The 18634-nt window shown below is 42.1% G+C and overlaps 1 protein-coding gene and 1 long non-coding RNA gene across 2 annotated transcripts in view; one reads left to right on the forward strand and one right to left on the reverse strand.

Annotated features, from left to right (window-relative positions):
• Positions 1-13419, reverse strand: LGALSL (galectin like). The gene is made up of 5 exons (XM_073003744.2): positions 13260-13419; positions 12456-12527; positions 12228-12316; positions 11510-11687; positions 1-4025 (listed from the first exon to the last, which is right to left on the reverse strand). The coding sequence occupies exons 1-5, from the start codon at positions 13290-13292 to the stop codon at positions 3882-3884; spliced, it is 516 nt and encodes a 171-aa protein (XP_072859845.1). The 5' UTR covers positions 13293-13419; the 3' UTR covers positions 1-3881.
• The window catches only part of LOC144583536 (uncharacterized), a 15998-nt gene continuing 10369 nt past the window's right edge, over positions 13006-18634 (forward strand). The window contains exon 1 of the long non-coding RNA XR_013537359.1: positions 13006-13075. This is a non-coding gene — a long non-coding RNA (uncharacterized LOC144583536). The remainder of the gene's footprint in view (positions 13076-18634) is intronic.

Raw genomic sequence — 18634 nt, forward strand, 5'->3', positions numbered from 1 at the left:
TTTCTCTCCACATTTTTTTTTATTTTCAAGAATATTTTTGTACTATATAGAAATATTATTGGATTTCTGAAAACATTTAAAAAATGACAGTCAGTTCAACAATTTACACATAGTGTGAATTCAACCTGATAAAAATCCTAGACAGAATCTAGCTGCAGTACAAAGAGTAACAATATTCATAACAGAGCAACTCGGAGAAGCAACTGCAAGGGCAGGGGGCAGTGAGAAATATATTGCCTGGAAATAACTATGTAGGAACTGATACAAATTTGGGAAGACATTTAAAGGTAGTGTTAACATACCAGTTTAACTCTCTGATATGCCTAGATCTAATTAGTTCTCAGATCGGTTTAGCACAGGAGTGGAGTGGTGCAATCTCGCAAAATCCCTGGGGATATTAATTATTTTTCTATCTGAGGACCGCTGAGGGACAAATAACGTACACAGATAATCCAGCAGAGCCAGAAATAAAAAAAAAGCATGCCTACAATGAGGGGAAAGAATGTGAAAAGATTTGGGGATGAATCTTGTGCAGGCTCTGATCATTTTCTTCGTGCAATTCAGTTGGGTGTTTGACCTGACTATGGATTTCAAGGTGAATACTTCCGTGCTTAAGAGTCTAGTCACACAGTCATGCAGCTCCAGGAATTCTGACTTACTTCCCCCAAATTTTACTGTGTACAACAGTGTCTAACCTATAAACTTGATAAGTATTGGACTGTTTGTATTATTTATAATCACAAAATGCAATATTCAACTGAAGAAGCATATTGTTGATAATTTACTCTAAGAGTATACAAACTACACACAAAATTTGTTTCAAATATATACTCTGCATATCTTATGTTAGCTTTTTAGATTTTAGGGCCTGCCTCAGTCATGTGCCTGTTCATGCATTTGATTGCACCACCAAGATGTGCTCCGCCAATTAGCCACAATCAATTAGCATCAATTACCTGCTGCAAATTAAGCAAAACTTATGTGAACTCTAATAGGATTCTGACCTATATTTACTGCACACACAAAAAATACAGGCAATGTCCAGTAAATATTATGACTCTAATAAATTGGGAGTTCTGCCTCAATAAACACATCTAGGTTCAGCTGGTCCTAGCCATATTTATTAAGGTGGAACTCCCAATTCACCTCACTAGGATCTACTTCCAAGAAGAAAGCTTAGGACTGAAACATGTAATAGCTTGAACCAAGGTAACTTTGAAACAAGTACCACTGAGTACAACAGCCCTGGCCCAAAGCAAAAGTGTCTTAACATTCAGGTCTTACATCACAATCACATGCATGTTAGATACCCCCTAGAACAGTGGTTCCCAGCCTTGGGCAACACAGGTGTGCTTGGTCTGTATCTCCCAGAAATCCTGGCCACCATGGCTACTGGTGAAGACTCCAGGTAGTTGCAGTCAAAGATCACCTGAGTTACTCAAGGTTCTGAGCCCTTGCCCTAGTGGATTCAACTAAGCTTACTTCTAGTGAGCCTAGACAATCCACAGCCAGAGCAAAGGAGCACCTGATTTCAAAATACTGATGCCCTCCCCCAGATCATGCACTGCACTGCTTGTGGCTGAGTTAGGATCACATTCTTACAAAGGAATCCCAAACATTTTTATTCAGAAGTGAGACCATTGGTTTTAACCTAAGGGAATCTAGCCTAAGTTTTTCAGTGAGTTTTCTTTTAGTATATCACTTTTTCACACCTTGAAAAAGCAGAGGCAAGTGACTCCCCCTCCTCTATCCTGGGTCATAATTTTAAGCTATGATATACCACTTTCTTTTGTTATGCATACAATGATACGAGCGGTGTTCTAGCTTTAGAAGATGGAGTAAGCAGATTTGGGGTGATGTGGGGACTTCTGAAAGAACAAAGCCTCAAAATATGGCACTGTTAGACTAGGGTGGGGCAGAGCATATAGGCTGCACACAAATTAACTGGAAAGATCTTCTAAGGGCCATACAAAGGGGCTTCCACCCCACTTTTGCAGAGCTGCTGTATAAAAGAAAAACTGAACCCTCTATTTCATTAAATTATATAAGTGTGACTTGACTAATCAACAAAACAGAGAACACCTACTAAGAATTGGGGAACAGAGGTAATTTTCTAAAAAATTAATATTAATCAAGAAGGTTCTTGTTTTGATTGATTGAAACAGACTTTATGAATCAAGCATGAGCTACTTTTTTAAAAAAAATGTTGTGCTATAAAAAGTGTCCATATTTAAAAATCACTATAATACAAATTTTAAAAATAATCCAAATACATGTTTATTCCTCAAACTATAACACCCAAAGAAATCCTTTAAAGCCCACTGTGAAAACACTGTCCAAGGGATACAAATTAGGCTGATTCCCAATGTGTGCATTCATCATTGTGCGGTGCAATTATAGTGACAATGCCATTCTGCCCACTACTAAAAGCTATTATTCACATGAAGGTGTCGGGGTTTCCTATAATATTAATAGGGTCATTTCCAGAGGCCATTTTTTTTTTGTCCTGGGAAGAGCTTTGGATATAATTCTCCCTCTCAACCAGGTTAGCAGCCACAAAGGGCTACCGGCAATTGTATTCTGTCGCTCTAGCAATGCAGGTTGATACAGACTACTCACATTTGCACTCAATGCAGGTCGATACAGACTACTTAAATTTACACCCGACTGAGTTCAATGGGCCTTAAGTGGTTGCAGGATTGCATCTTAAGTATACCACTAAACCTAGAAACTTTTACTTGCCAGCAGCGGCTATTACCTCTGACCTCCCATTCCCAGCAGTGTTACAGCATACTGAAAGTAGTTCCTTGTGAAGACAGCCACATGTCTCTGGAGCGCAGGAGCATCCTATGAATGCCTCCAACCAGACAAAAGAGGATTCCCTTCCAAAATGACATGTTAATGTTTGTCCAAAGAACACTTGTACATTCAGAAAGTTTACATGTTGTCATTCTTAAATCTCAGTAATATTGTTCAGTTTTACTGTCAACACATTAACACAATGAGTATCAATAAATAAACTGGAGGAAAAGCTTTCAAAATTGTATTATTATTACATTGTGCAAAACATTTAATGACCTACATTCTATGCACATACCCTGACAAAAAATATACAGGCCAAATCCCAAAGCCATTATTCAGTTGCTGTCCTTTTCTGGGCGATCAACTCTCCAAAGTACAAGCAAGAGTAACCTGCTGCCTTCAAGTGCAAAATTAAGCATACTCAAGTGCCCCTGATTCAGTGGAGCACATGTGCTGAATGTGGTGCTAGACTGTAACTGTTACAGCTTGCTAATCTTGCACCAATAAGGTCCATGGGACTTTTGCCATGGATTTGAATGACACCAGCATTAGGCACTGCGTAATGACTTCAACATTTGGCCCTCTCTTGTGATCTGTGTTACAGGTACACTAATCCACTTAAGTGCAGGAACATTTTCCCTCCAAAACAAAACATATTTCTTGTTGTGTATCATCAGACTTAGCACTTGGTTTCAAAACCTGCCCATTCACTGGGAGGAAGAATAGCTTATGCAGTTTAAACAAAGTAAGTAACAAGATCCATTACAATTTGATTATCCAGCAGGGGTAGGCTTTTTTAAATCAGTTCCAAAGGAAGCATAATGGCTCAATATTTGACATCAATCACTTTCTTCATCAGGACCAAGAGAACTCCAGTTCATCAGCACATCCTGTACTGCTTATGATAGGAATGAAACGGTGATGCCTGCGTGTTAGGGAGACGGTGTTCTCATATAGCTCTCTGTTCTCCTTCAGACAGATGCTGGTGGCATCTGAGCCAATTTGGAATTTAAAATTTTGGTTGTTTTCTTTTTTCTGTTTTTTCTGTTTTTTCTTTTCTTTAACAAGTATATTCAAGGTCAACCAAGTTTAGTAAGTTGGAGATCTCCATTTATCTTTATTGTATCAATAGCTGACAACTTCTCAATGCGATGGTAAAAATCAAAAAGCTGGTGTCCATCCACGAATACTCTAAAACGAGGGTGCTCACAAAGTATTTCAACCTGTAAGAAATAAATTATGAACCAGGATCACAATTTTCACTAGACATAACATTTCAAAGATGTTAAATACGACTATTACGGGAACATAAAAAAAGTTAAACACCACTAGCAACTTATGAAATCCAGTGAGGTAATTACCCATTGCTGGCTAAATGGTTCAGAGAGATAGGTAAACCACTTCTGAACTGTCTATACTGAGAAAACATTTGACAGGTTTGATATAAGTCAAAATTGACTTGAAGGCACATTATTATTATTAATCATCCAGTTATTGAAGAAAGCTGGGTGATCCAGAATATTATACTTGGACCCGGAAATCTGATAGAAATGCTGATAGTAGAATCACTGAGTAGCACTGGCCAAACCACTCGTCCTCTCTCGGCTTCCGCTGCAGGTCTGCAGCATGAGCAATGAGTACAATGTCATAAATGGACTATGACAAACCCACTGAGTGACTGGATAGAATGGTTACTGTAACATGGTTTTCACATTAAAAGTACAATGTGAATGATTAATTCATTATTACTAGCAGGTTATAAAATGCAGCTCCTTGAAGCATCACTCTACTAGTGACACCGATATTGCTGAATGGACAGTTGTGGTCAGAAAAATCTCACAGCATAACAATAGTGCTATTAATGCATTTCTGCCTTCCTGCAACAACAGATCTGGACTAATCCATAACTAATTCATGTGATTGTGTCACATGTACAATATTATAATTCAAAGCAATTCCTCTAGCATAAGCAATGTGTGTGGTCTACCTATTATTTGCCTATGCTTTAGAGCAGTGGTGTCCAACCTTGGCCCTCCAGATGTTCTTGGACTTCAACTCCCAGAAATCCTGGCCAGCAGAGGTGGTGGTGAAGGCTTCTGGGAGCTGTAGTCTAAGAACATCTGGAGGGCCAAGGCTAGACACCACTGTTTTAGAGTATAGATAGCCAGTGTGGTGTGGTGGGAAGAGTGATGGTCTAGGACTCAGGAGGGCTGGGTTCAAATGCCCACTCAACCATGTAAACTCATTGGGGGTGTGGAACTGGGTTAGCCACTCCTCAATTATCTCACTTACCCATTAGGTTTGCTATAAGTCAGTTCCAACTTGACGGCACAGAGCAACAATAATGATTTAGATGGTTATTATTCACATTTCATAGAAAAGTAAACGAGACTGAAACACTGAAACTTGATAATATGAGCTATATGCAATACAGATATTACCTAGAAGATTTTTGACCCCAGGACCTACCAGTCTCTGAAAATATTAAAGAAAAAAGAAAACATGAAGAAATCCCCCACTTTCAATTTAACGGAGTAGAGATAGAGAGGTTTGGGGTTTTAGAGTGGTCTGAATGCTATTTAAAAGCAAAATCCTTGCTCCTCCCTTTGAAGAGATGGGGGCATGAAGAGGTCCAGAGAGTTCCCATAACCCACATCATTGCCCTTCAGGCAACACAGGGTCCACAGGCTGCACCTGACCCAGGTCTGACCTAGAAAATGCTCTGATGGCTGACCACAGAGTTTATCTTCTGATGTTAAACAGAGGGGAAAAAAGGAGGATGACTAAATAAAGGAACACAGATCTTTCAGGCTCCACTATACATCTCTAGACTTCAGCTTCTTCCCTACTGGGAGCACCTGAGGCTGACACTTTGGCAATTTGTGAGTGAAACATGTAGGGAAGAAACAGGATCTACCTTACCCTCTCCCAGGTTTTGAGCCCTAAATGTTGAGCTATCTCTAGAAACCACTCTAGCCCCCTATCTCACTTGGTTGAATTAGCAACGATTTGCACATGCTTTACTTCTCTAAGAGCAATTAAAATGGCACTGGAAAAATACTAATGTTATTAATTCTGCTGTTTGCTGATGCACAGAATCTCTCTCTCTCTCTCTCTCTCTCTCTCTCTCTCTCTCTCTCAGTGCCTTTGCAAATATCCTTGCTGGACCTAAGACTCCAAGCCGATTCTATTCAGGTTAATAGCAAAAATGTTAAATGGATTCAGCTGCCATTGGGATGAAGCCTAGGCTTTACTAAGCACTTGCAAATGCGGTTGTCTAGCATATCTACACTTAGATGGGAGTACACCTGCTTGGAAGCATCTCATAAAATCAAGTGACATATCTCCCAGAAATACTCATAGCCCAGCCCTCAGAGGTATCTCTGCAAGGAACCCTCACAGCCCACTTCATTAAATCTGATTTTGTTTTATCAATGGACCCATTCCAGATATTTGGAAACCTATGTAGTAACAGAATAAATCTTAAAGCCATCATTCATCATTTCCAGAGTAGTTGTCCTGACATTAGTAGAAGGGATAGGCTCTCATCAGGTAAGGTATTCTTAGTCATTTATTCTGGAAAAAGTAATGTAAGACTCGTGGGTTTAGGGTCACTTGTGGACATAAACATAACACTTCAGAGCAGGGAAAAGTTCTCTTTTTGGAAAGTAGCACTCTCTGAATATTGCAGTGCTGTGAACAGGGCTGCCTTTTAAGCCGCTAAAGAAACAGCATACGGTACTATACAGGTATTTGTTAAATGCAGAGGTTAGGAGTAATTTGATGCAAGTAGTGATGCTGCTCTTAACAAGTGAATTTCGAGTGTAACAAAAGCAACACAACATTACTTTTTGCAGAGTAACAGAATGGGGGGAACTGTTACTTTCCCACACAAGTATAGTTTTATCCATTCTGACAGCCTTTCCCAAGGGGCAGTGGGGGGAATCACTCTACAGCATGTTATTTAAGACAAAGAGGTCTCGCTGCCCACAGCACGCACAAAACCCGGTCTGTTTAAAAGTCCTTTTTTCTTTTCTTTTACTAGTCTACCTCCTTCTTTCACCACACAAAGAGGGACATGAGTGTAGCCCTTCCTGCTTCCTGTGGAGCAACATCTCACACGGGCCTGCAAGTGCTCTGCCAAACAAGAGGGAAAGGGCCCGTAAAGGAATTTATGGCACTAGACAGGGAAGCAAGGAACCCTTGTTTTAAACAAAAGAAAAAGCAATGTACCTGGCCACCCCACACGTAAGATAAGCAGAAAAATCCCCCCTGACACAACAAAAACAAGTGATGTATTACTAAATGTGCTGTCACTCCAACAAGTAACATGGAGTGGGCACTCTCAGTGGGCTTGGCGATCATGTTTTTACTCCCAACACTACCACTACATGCGGTAGCCCTGGAAACTGGCCACTTCAATTTGTCTGTTGAATGTGTTTGGGAGGGCCCTAAGAAACTGTATTCAGCCCTTAACATCCTCATGGCTGCATCTGGAAGCCTCCAGGGTGTGAAATGAGGGAGTTGCCCCACATTTGTTTTCTAAAGCAGAGCCTCTGTAGTGGCTGTAAGAGCCCAAAAAACAAACAAACAAAAAAACAACAACAAAAACACCAATCCTCCAGGTGGCTGTACACTGTATGCTAGTTACATTTTGTGTACCTCTGGAATAAGAGGATGAAATACTTTTTAAAAGTACAGTATTGTCCTGACTACTGGTTAAATGAGACATACTGTGTCAATTTTGGAACAGCTACATTGGCTACTGTTCTGTTTCTCAACATGATGCAATGTGTTGCTTTTAAAAACCGTGGGGCAAGATCCCCAAAGGACTGCCTATAGCCTCATGAGCTTGCCTGGAACCTGTGGCATGTCCTCTTCAGGTGGGTGGTGACTCAAGAGAGGCCAGGGGGCTACCGATGAAAAGGCTGTATGTGATTAATATTCCACAGAGGCTGATTTCCACAGCCATGTTCCTACTGCATTCATTTTTATGCTGAGTTTCAATTGTCAGACATGTTGTCATTTATTAACAATTCATTGTTGTTGATTTATAGTTATATTACTGTGTGTTTATTTTTATGTTTTCCTTTGTGTATCACTCTTCTGAAATCATGGCTGAAGAATGCCTAATAAAACTTCATTAAAGTTGAAGTATTTTTTTTCTTTTTATAAATAAAGTACTTTAAATATTACTTAAAATGTATTACTTTAAATAAGAAACCTCACTAAGACTCTGAGAGGATATTACTCTTTTCCCATTCTTCATCTACAAACTTGGCACCCTAGCCATTCCATTAAGAAAAAGTAATGTAACTAAAGTGATGGCAAAGCTAATATATACATGTTACGTTGTTATATGTGTCAAGTTGGAACCAACGTATAGCAAATCTAAAAGAGTTTTCAAGTTAAGTGGAATATTTAAGGAGCAGCTTTACCAGTTCCACACCCCCAGGGAGCTTCCATGGCTAGGCCGGAATTCAAACCAAGATCTTCTGAGTCCTAGTCTGTCACTCCATCCACTATGCCACACTGAGTATCCACATAATGTCATGGTGAAATTTAATTATTCTTAACCTCAAGAGACAATGTACCAGAAAAGTTTGTCCAATTATTAACGTCTCAAAGCACACAAAACACAGGGGTCATATGTATAAGATATACGCAGTATTGCTAGTAAAGTCCATAAGATCAGAGAAAGCAAATACAGGATATGCCCATGGTCTCATATAAACAAAAATTGTCCTCACTTGACCTCAAAACCTGACTTTGCCATTTATCCTTTATTTTAAATTATACTCTCGCCTACACTTCCTTTAGGAAGACATAATAACAGCACAAAGCAATAAGGCTAATGATCATTATAATCTGGAATGTCTTGCATGTTTACATCTGGGAACTCAGCCATTGCTAAGAACAAAGTAATACTGCTGGCATGTGGATAATCTAGTGGGTTCCCAATAGCAGACTGGAAAGGACATAATCTCAGCCAGCCCTGTTCACATTATTACTTTCTGCAGTGCCATTCAAGGCAAAGACACTCCGTTCCAGTGGCAGATGCAAGCTTATAACAAGAACAGGACACAATGCTTTTCAGAGACAGTTTGACATGGTTCCTGATAACATTGTCCTTGAGAGTATGCTAGTGGTAAGCAGAAAAAGTATGTTGTGGCATAGTGAGCACTAAAAGATTGCCAGAAGAACTCCAAAGACCACTAAAATGTCCAATAATATCTCTGAACATCAGTAGGAATTAACTGGCTCTTTGTCCCTCCCTTGACCCAAATCAGCTGGACATGAAGTTGATGCTTACACAAGGCCTTCTGGTTGCCTGGCAACATAGTGCAACAGAAAAGGTCATCAGGGTTGGAAGTTAGGCCTAAATTTCATCTTATTGTATCATGAGTGTGATTACTTTCGCATCCATGGACCTTTTTTCATTTTTTGGCAGGGAATCAGGGTAGGGATTAAGATGTACTAGGAGGGTTTTTCATCATTTACCTCCATGCTGCATGGATTTAATAAAAATACCATCCTCTTTTTGTGGACAATTTTGCTACCAGCAGATAATCTAGGCGGGTGATAATAATATTCAATGGGTCCACCTATCAAGAGTCCCAGTCATGACAGCCGCCATGGTGCTATTTGAAAAATACAGAAATATTGGCTGAAATTCAGTTGTAGGTCATACTAGAGTAGCCCCACTGAATTAGTGGACATTTGATGAGTTACTCTTTTGTAAATTCAGCTGGTTCAGTGGGACAATCTGGATTTCAGGCATTAAAATCTGTTCTACATTTAGCAGAAGATGCAGATTGGCAATTAGGTTAAAAGAAAGCAAGTGGTATGTTCCTCCAGATTAGGTTCCAAAGGGGAGTGGGGACCACTGGGGGCCCAAGGACAGCAAAACATACTCCCCTCTCATGGTTTAGATGCTTTGAGAAAATCACTCTCTCCTGCTTTAATTCTGTAAGCCCAATTTTCCCCTTGGTCCATTGTAGGGGTTGGCATCATGGAAGAACTATTGAACAACTACAACTCCCATAATGCTTCACTATTAGCCAGTTAGTTAGGCTTGCTGAGAACTACAGTGCAAAAATGTCTAGAGGATGGGAATTGCTCACACTGGTTTAAACAATGTTTAGGAACTTGTACTTGAGCACTAGTTGTCAAATTTTATACCCTTTAACTACCTAAACAATGCTGGGGTGGCATTAAGCCATTTAATAATACTTTTCTTATTCTGAAAATAAAGCATATGTCTAACTCATACTTCAATAACAATTCGTTCTTCAGCACCAGCATTCCCATCAAGGCCAGAAATTCACTATGAAAAAAAAATCACTCTGTCCCAAGCTATCAAGAAGGGCCCTTTCATTCAAAGGTAAATGTTCAGATTAAAATTAATAGACTCTGTCAGCACCATATCATGAAAATCATGTACCCTCAGCAAGAGTCTTGTTAGCCTCCTTGATAACCTGGCTGAGATCTCAATTAAATCAAGTACAGAAACAGGCACATTATTCCTGCCTTTCTATAGACAATAGAAATGAACCTTGCAGACCACAGTTCAAAAACATCTGCCAAATAAGTAATCTCCAAGGCCAATCCTCCCGAACCCTACTTCTTAATCTTGGCTTTCATAAGTCTCCATGATAGATGGGTTAGGAAGGCAATGGGGAGAAGAAGCAAGCTCAGCTCCCATCTATTATCCATAGAATCATAGACAAATGGAGTTGTAAGGGGCCTATAAGGCCATCAGGTCTAACCCCCTGTTCAATGCAGGAATTCAAATCAAAGTATATCTGGCAGATGAATAAGTTTCTCTTGAATGCTTCCAGTGTTTGAGTGCTCACAACCTCGTGAAGTAACTGGTTCCACTGTCATACTGGTCTAACAGTAAGGAAGGTTCATCAAGGGGGAACCTCTGGTATATACAAAGGCTCATCAACAAAGTACAAGCCAGAAAATACAACCCATAAGACAAAAACATGGAGATAGTAACAGTGAGAATATGAATTGTACAGTAGCCACCTGGCATAATTTGAGTGTTTTCAATATAACGTTGTAATAACCAAACCCAGAGTATAATAATACTACATATAACCACCTTTGTTTCCTTGTAGCAATGCTATGTCTGAGCTTCCTAGTCTTTACAAAGAAATTACCATTACTAGGAATACATGTCTTTGTATTCCTAGTAATGCTTTCCACACTGCAGAGACCTTTGGGTAGTGTGGGTGGCATACATTAAACAAACAAACAAACAAACAAACACTTAATGCCATGCATGTACATTTACTACTACATGCCCTTTGAATTAAATTATTTAAATGGGCAGTAATTCCTATAGCACCATGTTCTATTTAACAGGAATGTGACTGTTCAAAATAATAATAATAATCCAGCACTTTCTGAAGTATGTACAGTGATGCCTCGCAGGATGAAAATAATTCATTCTGTGAGTCGTTTCATATTGCGAAAAGTTCATCTTGCAAAGTGCGGTTTCCCATAGGAATGCATTGAAATTTAATTTTTTAAAAAAAATCCCCCAAAAATTGTCTTGCGAAGCACAGCCATAGAAAAATTTGTCTTGCGAGTCACAAACAATTGCAGAATGCTTTTGTCTTGCGAGTTTTTCATTGTGCGAGGCATTCATCTTGCGAGGCATCACTGTATAGTTGTTTCATGAATACTTTGTACTCACCCTGAAGGGCTGGTCTGGGATAAATGGAAAGTAAGGAAGAGATGACTGTTCTTCTCCCCATTCACCAGATATGCAAGAATTCCTGAGGAACTGTCTATCCGGGAATATGGCTTTCAGCTCGATAGCTACATCAGCAGGAGGGTCCTCTGAGTCTCCACATGTAAGGCTGATGTCAAAACTGTAATGGGAAGAGCATCCACCTCATTCACCCAGAACAAAAAATCAAATCCAGGATGTAGCCTGTTTGACTTCTAAAGCCTATGCAGACAAATGGATCTTAAGCGGTCCTGCCAACAGCTGGCAAATGATGATGGGATGTGAAACTAGCTTTTATGCTTGCGGTCCTAATCTATTTCTTTCTTGCCCTCACTGCTCCGATTACATGTTTCTCCTCCCCACACCCCAAGGCAGAAAGGATCTCTGCTTAGAAAACAGACTATGAGCAAAATGGCCCTTACTGGATCTGAAAGGAAGGCTGAGATCTTCTCTTATAAAAAAATAAGCCCCCTCTATGGGTCACCGGGAAAAAACAAGCATTCTATATTTACATCTGCAGATAAAAATAGCTGTCGTCAGAAATGATGGATGTGTGGTAGGCACATTCTTTTGGTGGGAACACAGTTTTTCTTGCACTTCTTGGGATGAGAAGGAATACACAGACAGGCCCCGAGGCCTCCTGCCCGTGGGAAGCAAACCCTTAGCTCTGTCTGAAGGTTACCTCTCTGGATTGAGATCCACGATGCCCATGACCAGAATCTTCTTCCCAGGCCTCATTCCTCCTTTGATGTGCCCACAGAATGGGACAATCTGGAAAAGGATGGCAGGGATTCACCATGAATAAATAACCTCTTGCCTAAGAGGAGGAGCAGACAGAGGGCCTGATCAGGCCCCATAGGAAAACAAGAGAAGGAAGAGGGGAAGGCAAATAATAATAATAATCCTTTACCAGTCGTGGAAAATACACTTCTGCCTGGACAGGAGATCCCAAGGAGTTGTTTAGATGCCCGTCCTCTATTTTCTATGGAGATACAAAAAGGAGAGGAAGAAATACACAGAAATGCACCCTCAGCCAGAACCTTTGTGTTCAGCACCCGCCCCCTCCGAAGGGGAGAGAAAGAGGGAGGGGCCCTCGGAGCGCCAATTTCATTTCAACTCTGGAAGAGCCCCATCTTTTCTCTCCAGCCTCCCCCCCCCCCCCGTTTTCTTCTTTTTGCAAAACAAAGGGTGTTGCCCAATAATTCCCCAACAAGTGCTGCAGGTACAGCTCGTGCCTGCCGCCCGCCCGAGATGGGGCAGACTCGCGTATTGCCAGCCGCAAGGAGCGCGTGAAAACCCAGACATGCATACACACACACAGAGGGGGAGAGAAAGAGAGAGAGACAACCCGGTAGAACACCTGAAGCCGAGGAGCGGCGAGGGCTAAGAAGCCGCAACCCAAGGCGCCGGGACAGTTCCTCCCAGCTCCCTCAAGCTCCCTCTCAAGCCGCCCGCCCGCCCGTCCCCATAAGCGGGAACCGAAGGCGCCTTCCCTGCCTCACCAGCGGCTCCTCCCGCCGCCGCAAACAGGTACTCTGCTGGCAAGCCTTCGCGCTCGCCCCTTTTCTCCAGCCTTAATCCGACGCCAGGGGGGCTCTCGGCGGGAGCCCCGCGGACCCAGACACCAGCCGACCTCAACACGCCCGCCCCTCCACCCCACTCCATACCTCCGGGGGCCCCCCTCGCCAAGTCTTTTGGGGAAGGTGCCACTTACCACCGCGTCCCTCTCTGCCACCGACCCCGCCATCTTGTCGAAACGGTGGCGCTACAAAGCCTGGCTCAGCTGGCGGCGGGAAGAGGGGGGGGGAGCTCCGGGAGGGCAGAGCCGGGCTCAGACGTGCCTGCTGCCGAGCGCTGGGCAAGGCGCCGCCGGAGCTGACCTGGCAAGGAATGGGAGGGAGGGAAGGCGGGAGGGAGGGAGGGAGCAGCTCCTGGCCCTCCCAAGCCCGGGATCCAGGAGGAGTGACTACTTCCCGGCAAACCCTCAATGGGTCGCCTGCGCCACGCAGAAGAGCCGCAAGGAAGGAAGGAGGTGGCGGCGAAGAGGAGGCGAGGCGAGCCCGCCGCTCCGTGCCTTGGCCCAGCCGGCAGCATATGAAGCCCTGCCCTCGGGCCTCCGGGAAGCCCAGCGCAGGGCATGGGACCAGGCGGAGCCGCGCAGGGTGGGGACTTCCTTCGCCCGGCTGCGGCTGCTGGCTGCGATCGCGCTTTGCCTCCCAGCTATTTTGACGCAGAGAAGGAGCAGGGAGAGAGAGAAAGAGGTTGAGATTGAGAGGAGCGCCGCCGCGGCTGCGGTGCGAGGGCGGTGCGGCGGGGACCGTGTAGTAGCCCGTCGGCCAGGGGGGGGGGGGGGCGAAGAGGCACCGCGTGGGACCGGCACCGTTTGGCCGGGCGGCGGCGGCGGCGGCGGCGCATCGAGCGGTGTTGCCCGGCGGCTCTCCCGTGGCGCGGAGCGCGGGGAGGGGTCTCTTAGGTGGAAACAGGGTCTGCTTTGATCTAGGGTTAGGTTAGAGCCTATCGCATCGCAAAAGGCCTGTTTTCTTCCGATGTGCGCTAAGGCTCTGGCAGCGAAAACAGAAGAGGGTGTTGGGGTGCCTTAAAAGCAAACGGCGGGAAGAAGGCAAACGTGGGATCCGTAAAATCAAAACCTCATCCTCATGGCTCCCTAGAGGGATCCATCAAAAACCACCTCTTTCTGCGGCAAATTATGCCAAATAAGACCTGCGGGGTTTTAGTGTGCCCAAGGAGATCGTCCTCTCTTGTCAGTGGCACCAGAAGTATTGAGGCACTTTAAGGACAATCAGATCTTATTTGGGTGTGAGCTGTTGTGGATTATGGTCCAGTTCTTCGGATACATGGAATGAAATATTTAGCCATAGGTTTATATGCAGGTACACATTGGTGGGGGTGGAGTCCCAGTGAAGACGGAGAAAGGCATGGAAAATGGAATTGGAAAGCGAAAGTCGTGTTGTTAGTGTACAGTACAATATTTGATTTGTTAGATTCAGGGAGTTTAAAAAAAAACCCAAGCTACTTCCTGGCTTAACATCCCTGCACTTCAAAAACCAGGCTGTACTCTTATGACAGACAGTCTGGGAAAAAGATAGGTTTCCTAGGTAATCATCAGTCCCGGAGTTTGTTGTTTAAGAATTATATTGTCACTTTGAAAATCCATTTTGTGTGCCTGTATCCATCTTCTGTGGGTCCTCCCCCTCCCCCCCCCACATATATTGTGGCTAAGTAGCTTATGCATCTAAGAAAGTACTGTAGATTGTTGATTTAGTTTACTATTTTTGCGTATTTGTTTGATTCTTTTAAAATATATATATACTTCCTGTTTTTGGCTTCTAAACATTGTCTTTTAATGATGTGAGTCACCCTGGGTCCTTTTTGAGGAGAAAGGCGGAGCAAAGATATTTATAATAAATAATAAATAATCTACAAAGGCTCACACTGACACAAACTTGATTGTTTTTAAAGTACCCCAATAATTTTGTTTTCATTTCTTTGTTTGTGGTTTGGCTTGGTTATACTGTACCAGTTTCTGGGTTGTTTATCATTTCTCCCACTGTCTTGAGACATAAGCCAAAGGGCCAGAATTGTGGTCCTTTAAAAGAAGCCATGGGTAGTACATACTTAGCTAAAAGAATAGGGAACAAATTATGGTAAATTGTAATTGGTGTTTCTAAATAGAACCCTGCTGCTGTTAGGATGGATACACTTTTAAAAATGAACACCCTTGGAGAGAAAATTGCATGCAGTGTTGTCTTTTTTAAAAAAAGGAGTTGGAGAGAAACATTCCTTTCATACTAATTCCAAGATGCTCAAAATGAGGCCGTGTCTCAGGGAAGAAATGGTTGGGAAGTATACCTGGTATAGAATGGTAGTGCTAGGCACCTGTTTTATAGAGCATCCTTCTGTGGCACTCTTGTGATCTGCACTGGTCCCTGGTTTGTTCTGAGCCCTTACCATCTTTATAGGTAGGACTAAGATAGTTAAAAGCCCTACTTAGTTTCTAACCATCAGAAGTCCTACCAGAGCCTCTTTTCCAAGCCTCACTGTTATCGGAAATACAAACAGCCACTTTCCCTAGGATGCGTATTCAGTTATTTGCCTGCTTTGTTTTTGTATACTGATGAAAAACTAATTAATTTTTGTAGGTTCTTCTGGGCCAAGATGGCTTGAGATTTTGCATTGTTTATCATTTAACTAATAAAATATGTATATTGCCATGTTGTTCTCGATGTTTTAATTGTAGGCCATTTGAATGGAAAAAACGGCATATAAAGCTTAATATAAACAAATATAAATAAATGTTTCCCATCATGAAACCACTTCTTTTATGTTGACACAGTAATACAGCAGCTTGTTTTAGCAGACCTGCGGTAGAAAGAGAAAATGCCTTGCTTTTTCTCTTTGGGGAGAAAGGTGGCATATAAATAAAATAAATAAGACCACTTGAAGAATTTGTGGTTGAGATACAGTTTGAACCAGAAACATTTTGGCTCATATCTCATATTCTTAGCCAAATTATTACACTGTATAATAATGTAATAAATATGTAATAGTGTAATTCTCTGTTATGAGTGTGTTGAAACTGCATATCAAGTAATGTTTCAATTTTTTTGCAACTGGTAGAAAGGTAGTTGCTTCTGTGTATTTGAAAACATAGCAGCCTGTGAACTGAGCTCTATAAAGTTCGGCTAACAAGTCCTGGCTAGTATGTTCCCAGCTCAGCCTCTTAATTCTGTGTTGTCATTATAAGGGAACCCCTTATAATAAAATACCTTATGCTTATACTCTCTTCCCAGCAGAGGTTAAAGCATGATTCTTTATAGTTCAGTCATAGTATCATTGTCCAGTTTCCCTATCAAAGTCCTACCTTCACCAACAGGGAGAAGTGGCTCACAGGCTTCCACCCCATCTGGTTCCTCAAGTTTAACAGCAAGTTGTTTGTCTCCTTATTGTCCCCTTGTCTGATTTTACTAATGGAAAAGGTTTAGCCAGAAAGCACATCTCTACTGTATTCCTACCAGAATTTGGAAAAGTTATTCTCTTTTTTTCGATGGCAATGCCCAGAATTATGTGCCATCATGGCTAGTGTGCTGTGTTGTGACTTTGGGGATAATCATCCAAAAGAGTAACACTTCCACTCCCTCATTCCTCCAGTTGACTGAGCCATAATTTTGTTTTGAGTACTGTATATCAACGTGATGGAGATATATAGGGTGGAAAAGAGAACAATGCAGGACTGGCAAAATATGACAACCATTTTCCCAGTTACACCACTGTGGCTCAGCTCTCCTTTTGATCACATCTGCTGTGACAGCATTCGGAAGTAAAACTAAGTCAAGGAACATTCTCATACTTCAAGTGGAGTACAATCTCATCTACAAAGCTCTGTGTATCCCTTACCAGATCAGCTTTCTTACCAACAGTACAATCCGACAATCTCTAGCAACACTTTCACATCTTTGTTAAATACTACAGGAAACAAAATGAATTGTATGTATTCCACAGCCACAGCTAAGGAATCAAACAGCAGTATCCCACCGAACTCTGGTATTTGACCCAACTCCGGGAGGCAGTGGAAGACAGGAGGGCCTGGCGTGCTCTGGTCCATGGGGTCACGAAGAGTCGGACACGACTAAACGATTAAACAACATCCCACTGAAGATTCTGGGACCTATCCTCTGGGTAGGATTGGAAATAGTATACAAAAATGGACCCTAACTCCATCTAAGCCAGGGACCTGGATTTGATAAATAAGCTTGCTGAGAGGTCCCTCAGAACAACAGAGATGTGCTGCCCACCTCCATTCAGCTTCTAGCTTAGGTCATCCACCAGAACAACCAAAATGCTCTCAGTTACACAACTAGGCTGAAACCCACACAGGGATTTTGAAAATGCATGTTGATGTGGAGAGAATGGTTTATGACAGTCTACAGACTGACTCGTGAATTACAGTATTTTTAAGGTGTGGAGCCATTTCTCAATTGGGCTTTTCAGCAGCTTATTTAATTACAATGTGCTATAAGGACATGCATTTGGAAGTTACAAGATGTTTAGTTGATGCTCAGGCTACTTCCACACTTGTGGTAAACTTCTATTCTATAAAGTTGCATAAATATTTGTCTCCCCTTGGAATGTGGCCCATATTTCGCTTTCACCATCCCTATGTTCATATGCTCTTAAGGGGTTTATCATCAAATGCAGATTAAGCACCTTGCAGTTGATAGAGGTCAAGGAATTTTTAAATAGTCAATGAAAGATAAGTAGCTATTGTCCTATTAGTTGTGGGAAGGTAGAGGGCTTTGTTTATGCCTTTTTTTAGGGCATCCATTGTATCTGGACTAAACACTGCAACCCGTTGAACCCATGCTTGCTGGTATTTGGGGAGAATATATATTTAAATAAGCTTGTGTTTATATTGGCAGGAAGAGATTATTACATGACATTTTACCATTACATGATTGCTAGATATGCTCAGTGAGTTGGATATCTGGCTGCAGTGCTAGAGTTTGTGAATTTGCTTCCTCCCAAGAGAAGTGCCGGCCTTGTGTAACCTGGGCAAGCTGCACATTCCAAGGGCACCCCCAAGACAGAAGGGAATGATAAAACACTTCTGAGTATTCTCTACCTAGAAAAGCTTGGAAAGGGTCACCGTAAGGCAGAATTGAGACTCCATGTGGTTTAGAAGAGACGGAGATGGACTAGAACTCAGGAAACCTGGGTTCAAATCTCTGCTTGACCACAGAAACTCACTGGGGAGTAGCAATGGTGAAGCCACTCCTTAAACTTCTCATAGACTTTGAAAAACTTATTAGAATTAAGTGGGATGCAACCTAGGATACATAGCATAACCAAATAGAAGGTTTTTTAAAATTCCCCTTGATGATGACTTGTGTTTCTATAAACTAATAATTAGCTAATTAAATAATTACTTGATGCTGTATTTTAGTAAATTTCCTACACTTGATTTTATCCTATATTCTGTTTGATTATTGTTCTCATTTACTTTTGCACAAAATCCTGATAAGCTAGGGCAGTGGTTCTTAACCTTTTTGAAAGAAACGCCCCCTTGAGCCA

This window comes from Pogona vitticeps, chromosome 1, assembly GCF_051106095.1.
Source record: "Pogona vitticeps strain Pit_001003342236 chromosome 1, PviZW2.1, whole genome shotgun sequence".
NCBI classification, from domain to species: domain Eukaryota; kingdom Metazoa; phylum Chordata; class Lepidosauria; order Squamata; family Agamidae; genus Pogona; species Pogona vitticeps.